Source organism: Hypanus sabinus, chromosome 7 (genome assembly GCF_030144855.1).
Source record: "Hypanus sabinus isolate sHypSab1 chromosome 7, sHypSab1.hap1, whole genome shotgun sequence".
Lineage (NCBI taxonomy): Eukaryota > Metazoa > Chordata > Chondrichthyes > Myliobatiformes > Dasyatidae > Hypanus > Hypanus sabinus.
In genome coordinates this window covers 109509929-109527203 of record NC_082712.1, presented here as the reverse complement: position 1 = coordinate 109527203, position 17275 = coordinate 109509929, and the positions used below count along the sequence as shown (strand labels likewise).

Here is a 17275-nt window from a genome sequence, read left to right as displayed (position 1 = left end):
TCGTCTGTCTAGGGAGCTGTACATAGGAGGAGAAAAGTGAATGAGACGGAGAATCATTGTTAAAAATTGATGATATTTATTCACAGCTAGCTGGTTCTGATGCAAACTGCAAAAGCTGGTTACCTGAGATTGTTGAGTCCTGGGGGCTGTTCCCCACACTCATTGGGCCTCACTTGAATAGTGCAGGGCATTAAAATGAGGAAGCTACGAGGGAGAAAGTGATAGTGCATTTTCAAAAACAGGAGCAGGACTCGGTCACCAGGTTCCCCAAGTCTGTGCCAGGCCTCAACTCCTCTTCTGTACCCCTCCCCCATGATCCTCAATTCCCTGATCTTTTGCAATTTTACTACCTTACAGTGATCTAGCCTGCATAATATTCCGGGGTAAGAATTCCAGAGATTCAACACCCACTGTGAAAAAATTCTACACACCTCAGTTTTAAATAACTGCTTGCTATTGTGTCATCATTCAAGAATTACCCAACTGTGAAAGCATCTATCTTGTCTTTTATTTTAATCATTTACACGACTGTGCAAAAGCCTTGGGCACATATATATAGCTAGGGTGCTTGACTTTTGCACAGCATTCGAGTGGAGAGCGAGTTTGTAAATCTGGCAGGAGCAAAAGAAAGGTGAGGGTGAGGCCACGGGAGAGGTGTGGGACAGGTGGCAGAGAAGGAGTGCCAGGGTAGGGGTGATGTGGGTGCAGACTCTCCAGCCCTGAGACACCAGGCAAGGTCATTTGATTGGAAACAATCGGTTTGTTGATCATCACAGAATGTGTCTCTGGTGCTTCCCTCTCCCTCCCCTCTCCTACGATGATTCCTCTCTCCCTGCCCCCTTCCTACTCTCAGTCTGCAGTAGAGACCCATATCAGAATCAGGTTTATCATCACTCACATATGGCATCATTTTGTTTTGTGGCAGCAGTGCAGTGTAATACGTAAAATTACTATAGTGCCGTGTAAAAGGCACCTTAGCTATATATTTGTATATTCATGCATGGCATACTGTGTATATTTTTATTTAGAGCAATAGTGCGGAAACAGTCCTTCGAGCCACACTGCCTGGCAACCCCCCATCTAACCCTCACTTAATCCCAGGACAATTTACCTATTAACCAGTAGACCTTTGGAATGTGACAGGAATCTGGAGGACCTGGACAAAACCCATGGATTGCACGAGGAGGACGTACAGGTGCTGTCAGAATTGAACAGCCAGAGCTGTATTGGCGTCACACTAACTGCTACACTAGTGTGATGTCTCAAGTCCTTTCCTCTCAGGATATTCCATGTTTCACTAAGGCCTTCTTCCATCTTCTAACTGAAGTACAGATCCAAACTGTTCAGTTCCTTTAGATAAAGCAACCCTGTCACCCCTGAGAATTAGACTTGAATATTTCCTCTCGCCTGCCTCCAGTGCTACGTTTTTTTGTTATGTAAGACAACCAAAACTGTGCACAGTATTCCAGGTGTGGCCTCACCAACATCTTCTATAATTGAAACAAAACCTCCCAAACTCCAAACCTTCGCAATAAGGGTCAGAATGCCGTTTACCTGCTTAACAACTGGCTGATGCTGCCGATTAACATTATAATTCATGTACTAGAACACTTCAGTCTCTCTCAGCTTCACTCATTCACAGTTTCTCTCCTCTTAGGTAATAATCATTTAATTCCTGACACCGAAGTGCATGACTTCACATTTCCCCAGATTAAACTATGTGCCAAATGTTTGCCCACTCAGTCTATTTCTAAATCTGATTGCAGAGTTAAGATATCCTAATCCAGTATGTCCTTCCACTTATTTTTGTCTCATTGGCAAGCCTGGAACACTTAAGTTTCTCACCGCCTCCGAATTATTAATATAAATTGTAAACAACGAAGATTTTGGTGCATGAACGTGCCTAAATAAATGTCATTAATGTTGCCGTAAAGGGAGGTACGATAGTGCAGCAGGCAGCACAACTGTGTTCACCGGCTGGAATCAATTCCCACCACAGTCTGCAAGGACGTTTTACATTCACTCCGTGAACATGTGGCTTTACTTCAGCTGCTCCATTTTACCTCTCTCGTTCCAAAGGTGTCCTGTTGGGGTCAGTGATGCCATGTGTGGATGCTGGAAGGGTCGTGATATCTGTGGGTTGTCCTTGGACATATATTTCACTATATGTTTCAATGCTTTGATGTACATCTGACAAAGAAAGCTCATTTTGCTTTCTCTTTTAAATTGTCCACTAGAATAGATTCCAATACTGTTCCCTTGACTATAGTTCAGTAATTATGTTTGATCCTTTCCAACAACCTTAAGCAATGGCACACTGTCAGAGCCTTCTAATCCTCTGCCTCAACACTTTTACCTGGAAATAACCAAAAAATAACGTCACTACCTCAGAAATGTTCTTCCTTCTTTTACGAGCCTTGGATGTATTTCTTCCTAGTCAGGCGATATATCCATTTTCAAGACACAGTTACTTAATATTTCCATTCTTATTTCCTTTAAACCATCCATGTGTCAGAAGTACCTTGAATATCATACCTCCCTCTTGGAAAGACAATTACAAAATATTCCTGGTGAATCCTACCCAGATCATGTTCCTTCTCACACGGATTACCCATATCCCACCCTTTCATACACGGATTACCCATATCTCACACCTTCACACATGGATTACCCATATCCCACACCTTCATACACGGATTACCCATATCCCACACCTTCACACACAGATTACCCATATCCCACCCTTTCATACACAGATTACCCATATCCCACACCTTCACACATGGATTACCCATATCCCACCCTTTCATACACAGATTACCCATATCCCACACCTTCACACATGGATTACCCATATCCCACACCTTCATACACGGATTACCCATATCCCACACCTTCACACATGGATTACCCATATCCCACACCTTCACACACGGATTACCCATATCCCACACCTTCACACATGGATTACCCATATCCCACCCTTCCACGCACGGATTACCCATATCCCACACCTTCACACATGGATTACCCATATCCCACACCTTCACACACAGATTACCCATATCCCACACCTTCATACACGGATTACCCATATCCCACACCTTCACACACAAATTACCCATATCCCACCCTTTCACGCACTGATTACCCATATCCCACACCTCCTCACACGGATTACCCATATCCGACCCTTTCATACACGGATTACCCATATCCCACACCTTCACACATGGATTACCCATATCCCACACCTTCATACACGGATTACCCATATCCCACACCTTCACACATGGATTACCCATATCCCACACCTTCACACATGGATTACCCATATCCCACACCTTCACACACGGATTACCCATATCCGACCCTTTCATACACGGATTACCCATATCCGACCCTTTCATACACGGATTACCCATATCCCACACCTTCCACGCACGGATTACCCATATCCCACACCTTTCACACACGGATTACCCATATCCCACACCTCCTCACACGGATTACCCATATCCGACCCTTTCATACACGGATTACCCATATCCCACACCTTCACACATGGATTACCCATATCCCACACCTTCACACATGGATTACCCATATCCCACCCTTCCACGCACGGATTACCCATATCCCACACCTTCACACATGGATTACCCATATCCCACACCTTCATACACGGATTACCCATATCCCACACCTTCACACACAGATTACCCATATCCCACACCTTCATACACGGATTACCCATATCCCACACCTTCACGCACGGATTACCCATATCCCACACCTTCATACACGGATTACCCATATCCCACACCTTCATACACGGATTACCCATATCCCACACCTTCATACACGGATTACCCATATCCCACACCTTCATACACGGATTACCCATATCCCACACCTTCACGCACGGATTACCCATATCCCACACCTTCATACACGGATTACCCATATCCCACACCTTCACGCACGGATTACCCATATCCCACACCTTCATACACGGATTACCCATATCCCACACCTTCACGCACGGATTACCCATATCCCACACCTTCACACACGGATTACCCATATCCCACACCTTCACACATGGATTACCCATATCCCACACCTTCACACACGGATTACCCATATCCCACACCTTCACGCACGGATTACCCATATCCCACACCTTCACGCACGGATTACCCATATCCCACACCTTCACACATGGATTACCCATATCCCACACCTTCACACACGGATTACCCATATCCCACACCTTCACGCACGGATTACCCATATCCCACACCTTCACACACGGATTACCCATATCCCACACCTTCACGCACGGATTACCCATATCCCACACCTTCACACACGGATTACCCATATCCCACACCTTCACGCACGGATTACCCATATCCCACACCTTCACACACGGATTACCCATATCCCACACCTTCACGCACGGATTACCCATATCCCACACCTTCATACACGGATTACCCATATCCCACACCTTCACGCACGGATTACCCATATCCCACACCTTCATACACGGATTACCCATATCCCACACCTTCTCACACGGATTACCCATATCCCACACCTTCATACACGGATTACCCATATCCCACACCTTCTCACACTGATTACCCATATCCCACACCTTCACACACGGATTACCCATATCCCACACCTTCACGCACGGATTACCCATATCCCACACCTTCATACACTGATTACCCATATCCCACACCTTCACACACGGATTACCCATATCCCACACCTTCACGCATGGATTATGTTCTCTTTTATGTTCCACCTTTTATTGATTGTGTTGGCCCTTTTATGTTCAGAAAACAATTCAGACTCGCTTTGATTTCACCAGCTGATATCTTTATACTTTGCTTCCTTAATTTTAATTAGAGATTCCCTACATTTTGTATACATTTCTAGGCTTTCTTCTGTTTTAAGGTCTGGCTGTTTGATAGTAATCTTTGATTGTTTTCATCTTTTTCTGATCTTTATGTACAATTTCACTTGGAAGTATTTCAATTTTGTGCTCACACCAGTTAATTTGACGGAATGTTCTTGCAATGACCCTCTTAAATCTCTGCTTTAAATGCTTCCTTTTGTTCTGAGACCTGTTCCAGTCCATTTTTGTTAAACTACTCAGCATAATGAAATTAACCTTATTCCTTTTTAGAACTTTTATTCCCATTTTATCTCTCTACTGTTCTGTGACAATGCTAATTGTAATTGAATGATAACCATTGCCACAAGAATGCTCACCCTATCAAACTCTAACAGGCCCCACAGCCCAATGAGTCATCCTCTTTTCCATCATGTTATTGGTACCGAAATGCACCATGACCTCTGTCTGTTGGCCTACCCCCTCCAGATGTTACTGCAGTGATTCCTCTGACACTGGCACTAGAGAGACAATCTACTTCTCTGGGTTCCTGTCTGCAACCACAGAGACTATTCAGTAGATTGAGTCTCTAATGACTATGAAAAGGCAGTCCACCCACTCTCAATCCCATACCCTTTCTCCACTGCTCCAAGTTCTTCCATTTATATCCAGTTCCCTCTAGAACATTGCAATCAAATCAGTTGCCACTCTCCCCTCTGACAGTGCTTTCCGCATTCTAACCACTTATTGGGTAAAATAGAATTTCTTCTTATCATTTCTAACTATTTTGACTCTCTCCTTCATTCTACTGTGTATCCCCAGACCTTGATCCATCCAACAATGTGAATGGGTTATCTAGATTTTTCATAATGTTGACCATGTCTCTCAGATCTCCTGCCAATCTCCTCTCCTCCAAGGAGGACAACCCATTTATTTGGTCTGTTCTCTAGGAAGCTCCTATAACTATTGCTCAGAAAGTCAGTAGGCTTGGATCCAGGGAAACAGGAAATGTGGATACAGAATTGAGGGCCTTGTGGCCAGGTTTGTGGATAATGCAAGATAGATGGAGGAGCAGGTAATGTTCAGCAAGCAAGGTGTCTGCAGAAGGACTTAGAGAAATAGGGAGAATGGGCAAAGAGGAAGCAGATGGAACATAGTGTAGGGAAGTGTATGGCCATGCACTTTGGTAAAAGGAATAAATGTGTAGACTATTTTCTAAACAGGGAACAAATTCAGAAATCAGAGGTACAGAGACTTGTGAGCCCTTATGCAATATTCTCTAAAGGTTAGCTTGCAGGTTGATTCACTGGTGAAGTCTGCAAATGCAATGGTGGCATTCATTTTGAAAGGACTATAAGATAAAAGCAAGTTGGAATGCTGTGGCTTTAAGGGGCATTGGTCAGAGTATTGTGAGTAACACATATAGAGTGCTGGAGGAACTCAACACGTTAGGCAGTATCTATGGAGAGGAGTAAACAGTTTGGGCAGAGACTCTTCATCAGAGCATGCATTTGGTTTAAAGGACGAACGTTTGGCCTGAAACAATCTGATGTGTAGTGGTAAGTAAACCTGTCAATAAGTTACCAGTAAAAATATTATTATATAACTGCTTACCATTAATCCAATGTGTGGAGACAGGGCAGTATGTCTCAGATCTGTGATACTCTATGGAATGCAAGAACTCCGGAATATTCTCATCTTCTGGATAACCACAGTTTTGAGCAATTTTGGGCCCCTTTGCTAAAGGATGAGCTACCATTGGAGAGGAGGCTCATGACAATGATATCAGGAATGGGAGGGTTAATGTAGGAGTGGCATTTGATCACTCTGGGCCTGTATTCACTGGAGTTTAGAAGAATGAGGATGGAGCTCATTGAAATCTATTGAATATTGACAGGCGTAGATAGAGTGGACGTGGAGAGGATGTTTCCTGTAGTGGAGGAATCTAAGATCAGTGGGCACAGCCTCAGAATAGAAGAGTGTCCCTTTGGAACAGAGATGAGGAGTAAATTCTTTAGGTAGACAGTGGTGAATCTGTGGAATTCATTGCTACAGGCAACTGTGCAGACCAAGACATTAGGTATGTTTAAGGCAGTGGTCGATAGGTTCTAGATCAGTCAGGGTCGCAAAGGTTACAGGGAGAAGGCAGGAGAATGGGTTTGAGAGGGGTAATAAATCAGCCATGATGGAATGGAAAAGCAAACTTGATTGGCCAAATAGTCTAAATCTGTTCCTCTGTCCTATGTCTTATTGTCTTGCCTACAGAAGGGAGTAGTTGGTAGTAGATGGTAATTATTCTGCCTGGTGGTCGATAACCAGTGATGTTCTCCTGTTCTTTGTGATTTCTATAAATGACTTGGAGTTGGAAGTGGAAGGGTGGATTAGTAAGTTTGCAGATAGTGTGGAGGGTTATTTAGATTTCAACAGGACATTCACAGGATGCTAAGTTCTCCCCGTTAGAAATGAATACTGGTTTAGAGAACTATATACTCTTTGACACCTCCTGTACTACCTGCCAGCTTAATTTTGTCTATCATTAACTCCCTCTCTGCTTGTAATCTCTTGAGATGTGGGCTACCCACCTCCTGAAACACTGTCGTATGTAGATGGCCCAGCTGTTCCACCTTCTGCACAAACTCCAAAACCCTGGGCTTGAGATCCTCCATATTATGATGCATCCTACATCTGTGGTTGTCCAGAATATGGGAGTTTCCTGGAGTTCTCACGTGTACAGAATGCTTGTTGCACAGATCTGAGGCATATTGCCTTGCCCCATACATTGGATAAATGGTAAGCAGACAAATAGAATATTTTACTGGTAATTTACTGACCAGTTTACTTAACCCAACACATCAGATTGGTTTGTTCTGTGCTTCTGCTCTTAAATCAAATGCATGCTTAAACTTTGCAAAGCCCAGTGTCCGCTCTCCTTTCAGTCACACCAGGGCTTGGTCTCTGATGTTCCTTTTGGACTCTAGTCAACCTTCTGGATGGCAAGACTAGTAACATAGGCATAATGCTGCCATACCAAGTTGATTTAGCAAGGGAGAGAATGCAGAATGCAGAATGGGAGTAAGGAGTGAGAGCTAGATGATAGGATAATTGAGGCAAATGTTGGTAAAGGGATTGCTTTAAGAGAAGGACACAAGAGATACTTTTGGTACAATTTATGAATTAAGGGAATTAATAGTGAGCTAATAGGAGACATACACATTTTAGGGTATTGCTGATAAAAGGAAATTCTGTAGGAGAATTAATGAGTGTTACTGCAGTTAAGGTTAATAGCATTTAAAGAGAAAACCAATTTATTATTGTCACATGTACAGTGAAAACTTCATTCTGCAGCCATCCATACAGATTATTTCATTGCACAATGCAGTGAGTTAGTACAATTAGAGTGCAGAGTGAAGTTTTATAGTTGTGGCGAAAGGGCAGTGGAGGTAGACAAAGTGCAAGGACCATGACAACATTGATCGTGTGGTCAGCCCATCATCTCATTGTATAAGGGCAACATTCAATAGTCTTACAATAGTGGGAGAGAAGATGATTTTTGTATTTAAGAAGGTAAGGACCTGAGGAAAGGGATTGCAGGGTTTGGGTGGTGCAGACAGAAGAGCATGGAAACATGTAAGGTTCTCCATTCCACACACCTTAGACACAAGGTGATGGTTTTGAAGAGAGAGTTAAACAAGTTTCTAAGCACAGGCTTTAGAAGCAGTTTATTAGGTGGATTGTGTGAGTAAAGGATCAACATGTAAGGTTTTTAATGGGAATGAACGTGGAATTAACTAGCAGGAGAGAGGGATAGGCTGAGCAGCAAACCCGTGTCAATATCCAAGGAAGGATGTGCTGGTGATGGAGAGGGTCCGGAGAAGGTTCAGGAGAATGATCCTGAGAATGAAAAGTTTAGCATATGAGGAGTGTTTGATGTCTCTGGGAGTTTAGAATAATGTGGTGGGGGGGGGAGGGTATCTGATTGAAACTTATTGAATATTGAAATACAGAGTGGATGTGGAGAGGATGTTTCCTAGAGTGGGAAAGTCTACAATCAGAGGGCACAGCCTCAGAATACAGGATGGTCCTTTAGAGTAGAGATGAGGAGGAATTTCTTTAGCCAGAGTGTGGTGAGTCTGTGGAATTTATTGCCACAGACTGCTATGAATGCCACGTCATTGATTATATCTAAAGTGGAGGTTGCTAAGTTCTTGATTAGTTAGGGTGTCAAAAGTTAAAGGGAGGCAGAAGGAGAAGGGATAATAAGTCAGCCATGATGGAATGGCAGAGCAGACTCAATGGCCTAATTCTGCTCCTATGTCTTGTGTTTTATGGTCCTACTGGCAGTAATATTAACCATCTCACCATCAGCCATTAGGGAGCGATATGAATAAATAACAGCACATGCATTCACAGCGTGCAAAACAGCGTGAGGGCAGTTCTGGTTCCAGTTGCCACCTTTCCACTTACCCTGCCCCTGTGCTGTCTCCTCCCACCAGTGGGGCAGCATGCTGTGAAGAGGAAGAAGGGACCTGCTCCGAAGATGCTGGGAAACGAGGTGTGCAGCGTGTGTGGGGACAAAGCCTCTGGCTTCCACTACAACGTGCTCAGCTGTGAGGGCTGCAAGGGATTCTTTCGGCGGAGTGTCATCAAGGGCGCGCAGTATTCTTGCAAGAATGGTGGCAAGTGTGAAATGGACCTCTACATGAGGAGAAAGTGCCAAGATTGTCGGCTCCGGAAGTGTCGGCAGGCGGGCATGTTGGAGCAATGTAAGTTTATAAAGGGGGACAATATTAGACCCCAGAGAGCTTTGTAACTTCCTGAACCATCTGCAGAGAGTATGGGATCTACTGAAAGGTTCAACACTTTGAGTTAACTGAGGAAGTTACCTTGATGGGGAAAGTAATGTTATTCAGTATTCATCTACCAAGGGCAGAGGAGTGATTTTTAAAAAGTGACAGTGACAATATCTCCCTAAAATTAAGGTAGCAAAGCTGCCAGGATGCAGATGTCTCCTTGAGGTATAGTCTTTAGGACACCAGTCAGTTTGTTAGACGTGCTTTGTCAAATGCAAATGAGTCTTTCTGCCTCCTTCTTTTTCTGCCATGGTCCACTGTCTGCTCTGATCAGACTAGTTCTTCAGCTCTTTACCTCTTCCACTAATTATCTCCCATCATTCCCACTCCCTCATCTGCTCTCACGTATCACCCCCCTTCCCTCACCTTTTTATTTTATTCTGGTGTTCACTTCTTTCCTCTCCAGTCCTGATGAAGAGTGTCAGCCTGAAACGTTGACTGTTTATTTCCCTCTATAGATGCTGCCTGACCTGCTGAGTTCCTCCAGCATTGTGTGTGTGTGTTACTCAGTGTATTGGCATCTGTGTGTCCATCTAAGTGTGTCCAGGACAGATTTCTGTCACAGTATGTTGTCTAAGGGGAATACCATACAGACAGATGTATATATATACATACACAGACAGGTATATGGAAGAATTTAAGGTGGGGGGTTATATGGGAGGCAGGGTTTGAGGGTCGGCACAACATTGCGGGCTGAAGGGCCTGTACTGTGCTGTACTATTCTATGTTCTATCTCTCTAAGGGAGAAGAATTCAGAGGCAGTGACTCATGTTCCAGTATTTCTGTGAGGGAGGACCGGTCACTGAAGAGCAGGATATAAATCATGTGGACAGAGAGATGGCAGGTGGAGTTTAACTCAGGCAAGCATGAGGTGTTGCACGTTGGGAGGTTAAATGTTGAGGAGAGTATACATTTAATAGTAGGACCTTTAACACCATGGACGTACAGAGAAATCTTGGTGTCCAACAGTATCCACATTAATGGATAGGGAGATTTAAAAAAGCATATGACATGCTTGCCTTAACTGGTTGGGCTGCTGAGTACAAGAGTCAGGAAGTCATGTGGAAGCTGTTTAAAACGTTGCTTGGGCCGTACAGAGTATTGTGTAAAATTCAGGTCACCCCAGTGGTACACACCACCCCAATCTACAGCAATCGGGGCTCTGGCACTGCAGCTCAGAAGAGGTGAAGAGTGCAGCAGTTGTGACAGGGAGTTTCATAGTTAGAGGAGTAAACACAATAGAGACACCCAGATGGAATGAAGGGCATGAAGAGAAGGCAGGAGTTTAGGGCTGAGAGGAAAATTGGATTAGTCATGCTGAAATGGAGGAGCAGACTCGATGGGCCAAATGGCCTAATTCTGCTCCTATATGGTCTTAGATCAGGTCCACAGCATTCTAAAGGGGGAGGGTATGCGGACAGAAGTTTTGGTACATGTTAGCATCAATGGCATAGATAGGGAAAGAGGGGAGGTGCTGAAGAGCAAATTTAGGGAGCTAGGTAGAAAGCTGAAAACAGGACTTCGAAGATAGTAATCTCTGGATTGCTGCCTGTGCCACGCACCAGTGACGGCAAGAATAGGATGATTTGGCAGATGAATGTGTGTCAGAGGAACTGGTGCAGGGGGCAGATTTCTGGATTATTGGAAAGGTACAACCTGTATAAAAGAGATGGGTTTCACATGAACCTGGTGGGGAGGGTTGGATCAATATCTTTGTGGGCAAGCTTGCTAGAATTGTTTTAGGAGGGTTTAAACTGATTTGCCAGGGGATGGGAAACTGATAGGGCTGAGGATAGGGCAGTTGGTATAGAAGTGGAAGCAGCGTGTAGTGAGGCTGCCAGGAAGGACAGGCAGTTGATAGGGCAACATTGCAGTCCGTGGGATGAGTTGCAGTTTAACAGGGGAAAAAAATTTAAAAGAGTGACAGATATGGGACTAAAGGTGTTATATTAGAATGCACACAGTACACAGAATAAGATAGATAGATGATCTTGTAGTGTGGTTAGAGATTGGCAGTCATGACATTGTGGGCATCACTGAGTTGTGGCTGAAAGAAGCCCATAGCTGAGAGCTCGACATCCAAGGATACACATGGTATCAAAAAGGACAGACAGAGGGTGAGATGGCTCTGTTGGTAAACACTTAAATCAAATCCTTAGATAGAGGTGACATAAGATCGGAAGACGTAGAATCATTGTGAGTAGAGTTAAGGAACTGCAAGGGTAAAAGTACCCTATTAGGAGTTATATACTAGACTCCGAACAGTAGTCAGGATGTGGGCTATGAATTATAAAGGGGATATAAAATGCATTTAAAAAGGGCAATGTCATGGGAGATTTCAATATGCAGGCAGATTGGCAAAATCAAGTTGGTGTTAATTTCAGATCCCATGAGAGAGAACTTTCCAACATTATATTTCATTTGCCACTTCTTTCCCATTCCTCTAAACTATCTAAGTCTCTCTGCAGGCTCTCTGTTTCCTCAACACTACCCACTCCTCCACCTATCTTTGTTTCATTGGCATATTTAGCCATAAATCTATTAATACTGTAGTAAAAAACATTAGCATACATTGTAAAAAGCAGCAGTCCCAACACCGACCCCTGTGGAACTCCACTGGTAACTGGCAGCCAGCCAGAATAGGATCCCTTTATTCCCAGCCAATGCTCCACCCATGCTAGTAACTTCCATGTAATTTCACGGGCTCTTTTCTTGCTAAGCAGCCTCATTTGCAGCAACTTGTCAAAGGCCTTCTGAAAATTCAAGTACACCACATCTACTCTATCTCTTTTGTCTACCCTACTTATAATTTCCTCAAAAAATTTCAGTAGGTTAGTCAGGCAGGATTTTTCTTTCAGGAAACCATGCTGGTTTTGGCCTATCTTGTAATGTGCCTCCAGGTACTCCGTAATCTCATCCCTAACACTCGATTCCAACAACTTCCCAACCATTGATGTCAGGTTAATAGGTCCTTTCTGCTGCCTCCCACCCTTCTTAAATAGCAGAGTAACATTTGCAATTTTCCAGCCATCCGGTACAATGCCAGAATCTATCGATTCCTGAAAGATCATTGTTAATGCCTCCGCAATCTCTCCGGCTACTTCCTTCAGAACCCGAGAGTGTGTTCCATCAGGTCCAGGAGATTTATCCACCCTCAGACTATTAAACTATGATAGAATTCACCCTGCAGTTTGAGAGGGAGAACTAAAGTCAGATATATCAGTATTATAGTGGAGTAAAGAGAATTACAGAGTCATGAGAGAGGAGGTGGCCAAAGTTGATTGGAAGGGGACACCACAGAGATGATGGCAGAGCAACAATGGCTGGAATTTCTGGGAATAATTTGGAAGGCACAGGATAGATACGTCTCAAAGACATTTCCTAAAGAGAGGATGCTGTAACTGTGGTTGACAAGCAAAGGCAAAGCCAACATAAAAACAAAAAGGTGGCAGATAATAGAGCAAAAATTAATGGGATGTTAGAGGATTGTAAAGCTTTTAAAAACCAACACGAAAAGGATTTTGGGATTGAAATGCTTACCAGACGAGAAGCATTTGGGTCTGTATTTGCTGGAATTTAAATAAAACTGAGGGAGGATCTCATTGAAACCTATCGAATAGTGAAATGCCTAGATAGAATAGATGTGGAGAGGATGTTTCCTATAGTGAGAGTCTAGGACCAGAGGACCATCCATTTAGAACAGAGATGAGGAGGAATTTTTTTTAGCCAAATGGTGGTGAACCTGTAGAATTTGTTGCTGCAGGCTGCCATGGAGACCAGGACATTGAGTGTATTTAAAGCAGAGGTTGATAGATTCTTGATAAATCAGGGTGTGAAAGGTTACAGGGAGAAGTCAGGAGAATGGGGTTGAGAGAGAAATGGATCAGCCACGATCAGATGGCTGAGCAGACTCGATGAGCCAAATGGTCCAATTCTGCTCCAATATCCTATGGTTATATGAACCCATTACTAGAAGGATGCGGATTTTGGAAAAGGTACAGAAAGGTGCAATCCAAGTTCACAGCTCATTGAAAATGGCTGCATAGGTCAATAGGGTGATGAAGGAGGCCTATGGAATACTTGCTTTTATTAGTCAGGCATTGAGTTCAAAAGTCAAGAGGTCATGTTGCAACTTCATAAAACTCTGGTTGAATCTCATCTGGAGTATTACACACAGTTCTGGTTGCCCCGCTATAGGAAGGAAGTTGAGGCTTTGGAGAGGGTGCAGAAGAGGTTTGCTGCCTGGTTTAGAGGGCATGTGCTATTATGAGAGGCAGGGTAAACTTGGGTTGTTTTCTCTGGAGTGGCATAGGCTGAGGAGAGATCTGATAGAGGTTTATAAGATTATGAGGGGCATAGCTGGAGTGGACAGGGGGTATCTTTTTCCTCAGGTTGAAATGTCTAATACCAGAGGGCATGCATTGAAGGTGAGAGGGTGTAGGTTCAAAGGGGATCTGAGAAGTAACTTTTTTTACTCAGAGAATGGTGTATGCCTGGGATGCTCTGCCTGGCATGGTGATAAAGGAAAATACATTAGAGGCTTTAGGAGTCATTTAGATAGGCACACGAATAGGAGGAAGGTGGAATGTAGGTAGGAGGGGTTGGTGTTTGGGGGTTTCTTGATATACTGCTCAGCTGGTTTGGCACAACATCCTGTGCTGTACTGTTCTATGTTCTATGTGTGAGATATAGCAAGAGCTTGGACAAACCTGGGGTTGTTTTCTCTGGAAGAGCTTTGAGTGTCTAGAACAGGCTGTCAAGGCAATTACAATAGAGGCACCTAAGGGGATTTTAGATAGACATATGCTAAACGTGGAAGAATGTGGATTTTGTGCAGACAGATGTGATTTTGTTTAATTTGACAACATGGGACTGTTCCCATTCTATGTTAATAACTATTTATGAGCGAGTCAGTGAGATTACATGTTCAGTTGAGGATCTACACTAACGTTCATATTCACCTCCAGGTGTTCTGTCAGAAGAACAGATTCGACGGAAGAAGATGAAGAAGCTGGAGGAAGAAGTGATGAAAGCGGTGAAGGTGACCCCAAGGTCCCTGGCTGGCTGGGACATTCCCAAACTCAACATGGCTCAAGTTGAGATGATCAGAAGACTGGTCACCGCACAGCAACAGTGCAACAAGCGATCCTTCAGTGACCAATTGCAAGTGACCGTAAGTTTTGTGGGAGCATCTCTCTAAAATGAAGAAAAAACAGAGGCATACAACCTCAGCATGGCAGAGGACTAATGATATACAGTTACTTATGTCACTGGTCAATGTCAGTGATGGATCTCTTACAAGGTGCTTAAGTTTGGTGCTCACATCCCATTTCAAAACTGTGCAAAAAGAATCCATTCTGACCCTGCACTGCGGGAGGGGTGGGGCCGAGGGAGTGCCCCACTGCAGGACAGGCGTGTTGTGATAACAGTGTGCTGTGGGAGGTGAATTACTGAGGGGTGTCATATTATGGCAGGGGCAGTAGTAAGGGAGCGTCAGAGTATGGGAGGGGCAGTACTGAGGCAGTGTTGTTCTTTGGGAGAGACAGTACTGAGGAGTATAACACTTGGGAGGAGCAGTAGTGAGGGAAAGCCACTCTGGAAGAAGAATTACTAAGGGAGTGTCTCTTTGTGAGAGGCAGTAGAGAGGATTATTATTTGTGAATCACATGCTCCTTTTTTCCACGGTAGAGTCCAAAGAAAACAGGGAAAATTGTAAAGCATGGATAGCCAAAACTTCAAAAACTGAAATGTCAGCAGTTCGGAAGTATTCATCCCCCTTTGCTCAGTACTTAGTTGTGCACCCCCACAGCTACTACGGCCAGTAATCATTTTTGGACAAGTCTCTATTAGAGTTGCACAATGTGATGGAGCAAGATTTGCCCATTGCTCCTTGCAAAATTGTTGCATCTGTGGCAGTTTAGTTTGGGAGCAGAGGTGGACAGCAATCTTAAGGTCTTATCAGATATGTTCAATTGGATTAAGATCAGGACTTTGGACAACTCAAGGGCAAAAATTTTATTCATTTGAAGCGACTCCATGGTTGCTCTGGCAGTGTGCTTTAGATCGTTGTCCCGCTGAAAGATGAACTTCTTCCTTAGTTTAAGCTTTCTAGCAGAGACTAGCAGGTTTTTATCCAGAATCTCTGTAATTAGCAGCATTTAATCTGGACCAGGTTTCCAGACCCTGTTGTTGCAAAGGATCCCTGGAGGATGATGTCACTTCTACCATATTTTACAGTGGGGATGGTGTTAACCAGCTGATGTTCAGTATTAGATTTATGCCATATGTACCACTTAATATTGAGGCCAGAAAGTCCCACTTCAGCCTCATCCAACCACAAGACTTGCTTCCACGTATCTTCCAGGTGATGCTTTAAAGTCTTTACAAGGATACGCTTTTTTTTAAAGCCAGGGCTTTGTCCTTGCCACTCTTGCATAAAACACCATTTTTGGGCAAGGCATTAGAGATTGTGGAGCCATGAATTTCACCTCCAGTTGCTGCCGCTGACCTCTGCAGCTCACTCTGAGTGACTGTTGGTGTCACATCAGCCTCTCTTACAAGTGACGTCATCCTCCGGCGATGGGCAGCCTGACCTAGGCAGTGTGGCTGTGGTTTCATATTTTCACCACTTTTTCATGATGAGTTGCACAGTGCCTTTGAGATGGTCTTGTACTCCTCCCCATACTTGTGCTTCTGCGATGAGAGTCTTAAAGAGGATGGCTGGGACCCAAATGCTGAAGTCTCTGAGGCTGTGATTGAGACACGGTCTCAAACGGGATCGAGAAACAGAGCACAAAGCAAATACTAGACAAGTCACTGGTAGGCTTACGGCTGAGCTTCTGTTCAGGTATTGCTTAAATACTCAATTCTTGGCACCCAAAACATGGATATCAACTAATGGGACCGTCCTAAGCCCTTAAAGAGGCTGCACCAGCTACCTATAGTCTGGAGAGTTGCAGCATTTAAATCTTGGAAGCTGGGGTGGTTGGGAGCGACTCACAACAGCTTCTCAATTATTCCTCTGACTTGAATGGTCTTTTCTCTTCATTCTGGTTTGTCCTGTTGAAAATCTACCATTCTGCTAGACCTTACAAAGACAGGGTGAATTCATGAAAACAGGTGATAATCGGGTGAGTTGGTCAGGTAATATACAGTATTACACCTGAGGAAAGTTTTTTCTCTTTTGATTTGGCATGATGCACAATGTTTTGTAGATTAGCTCAAAAAATTTCACTTAAATATATTTTAAATTTAGGAAATGAGACAGTCAAATGTGAAAATAGTTGTGTGGACTGAATACATTTTAAAGTGTGTATTTCCTGTAATACCTTTTCCGGGGCCAGCTGAGTGGCTGTCTGCCACTCCAAACTAGATATGGATATGTCTGTTTCCGTAGCCAGCCAAGGTTGCTGGCTGCCCCGAGACTCGGAGCCACCCAGATTGAGCTCCCTTTCTGTTCTTGCCTCCGTGGGGTAAGTCAGGCCGTCCTTGACGTTACCCTGAGGCAGGACTG

At 43.9% G+C, this 17275-nt stretch overlaps 1 protein-coding gene across 1 annotated transcript in view; it reads left to right on the top strand.

Moving 5' to 3' along the window:
• The window catches only part of LOC132396381 (oxysterols receptor LXR-alpha-like), a 201725-nt gene that overhangs the window by 73056 nt on the left and 111394 nt on the right, over positions 1-17275 (top strand). The window contains exons 4-5 of the mRNA XM_059973907.1: positions 9406-9675; positions 14730-14935. Of these exons, the coding sequence (XP_059829890.1) occupies positions 9406-9675; positions 14730-14935 (476 nt within the window). The remainder of the gene's footprint in view (positions 1-9405; positions 9676-14729; positions 14936-17275) is intronic.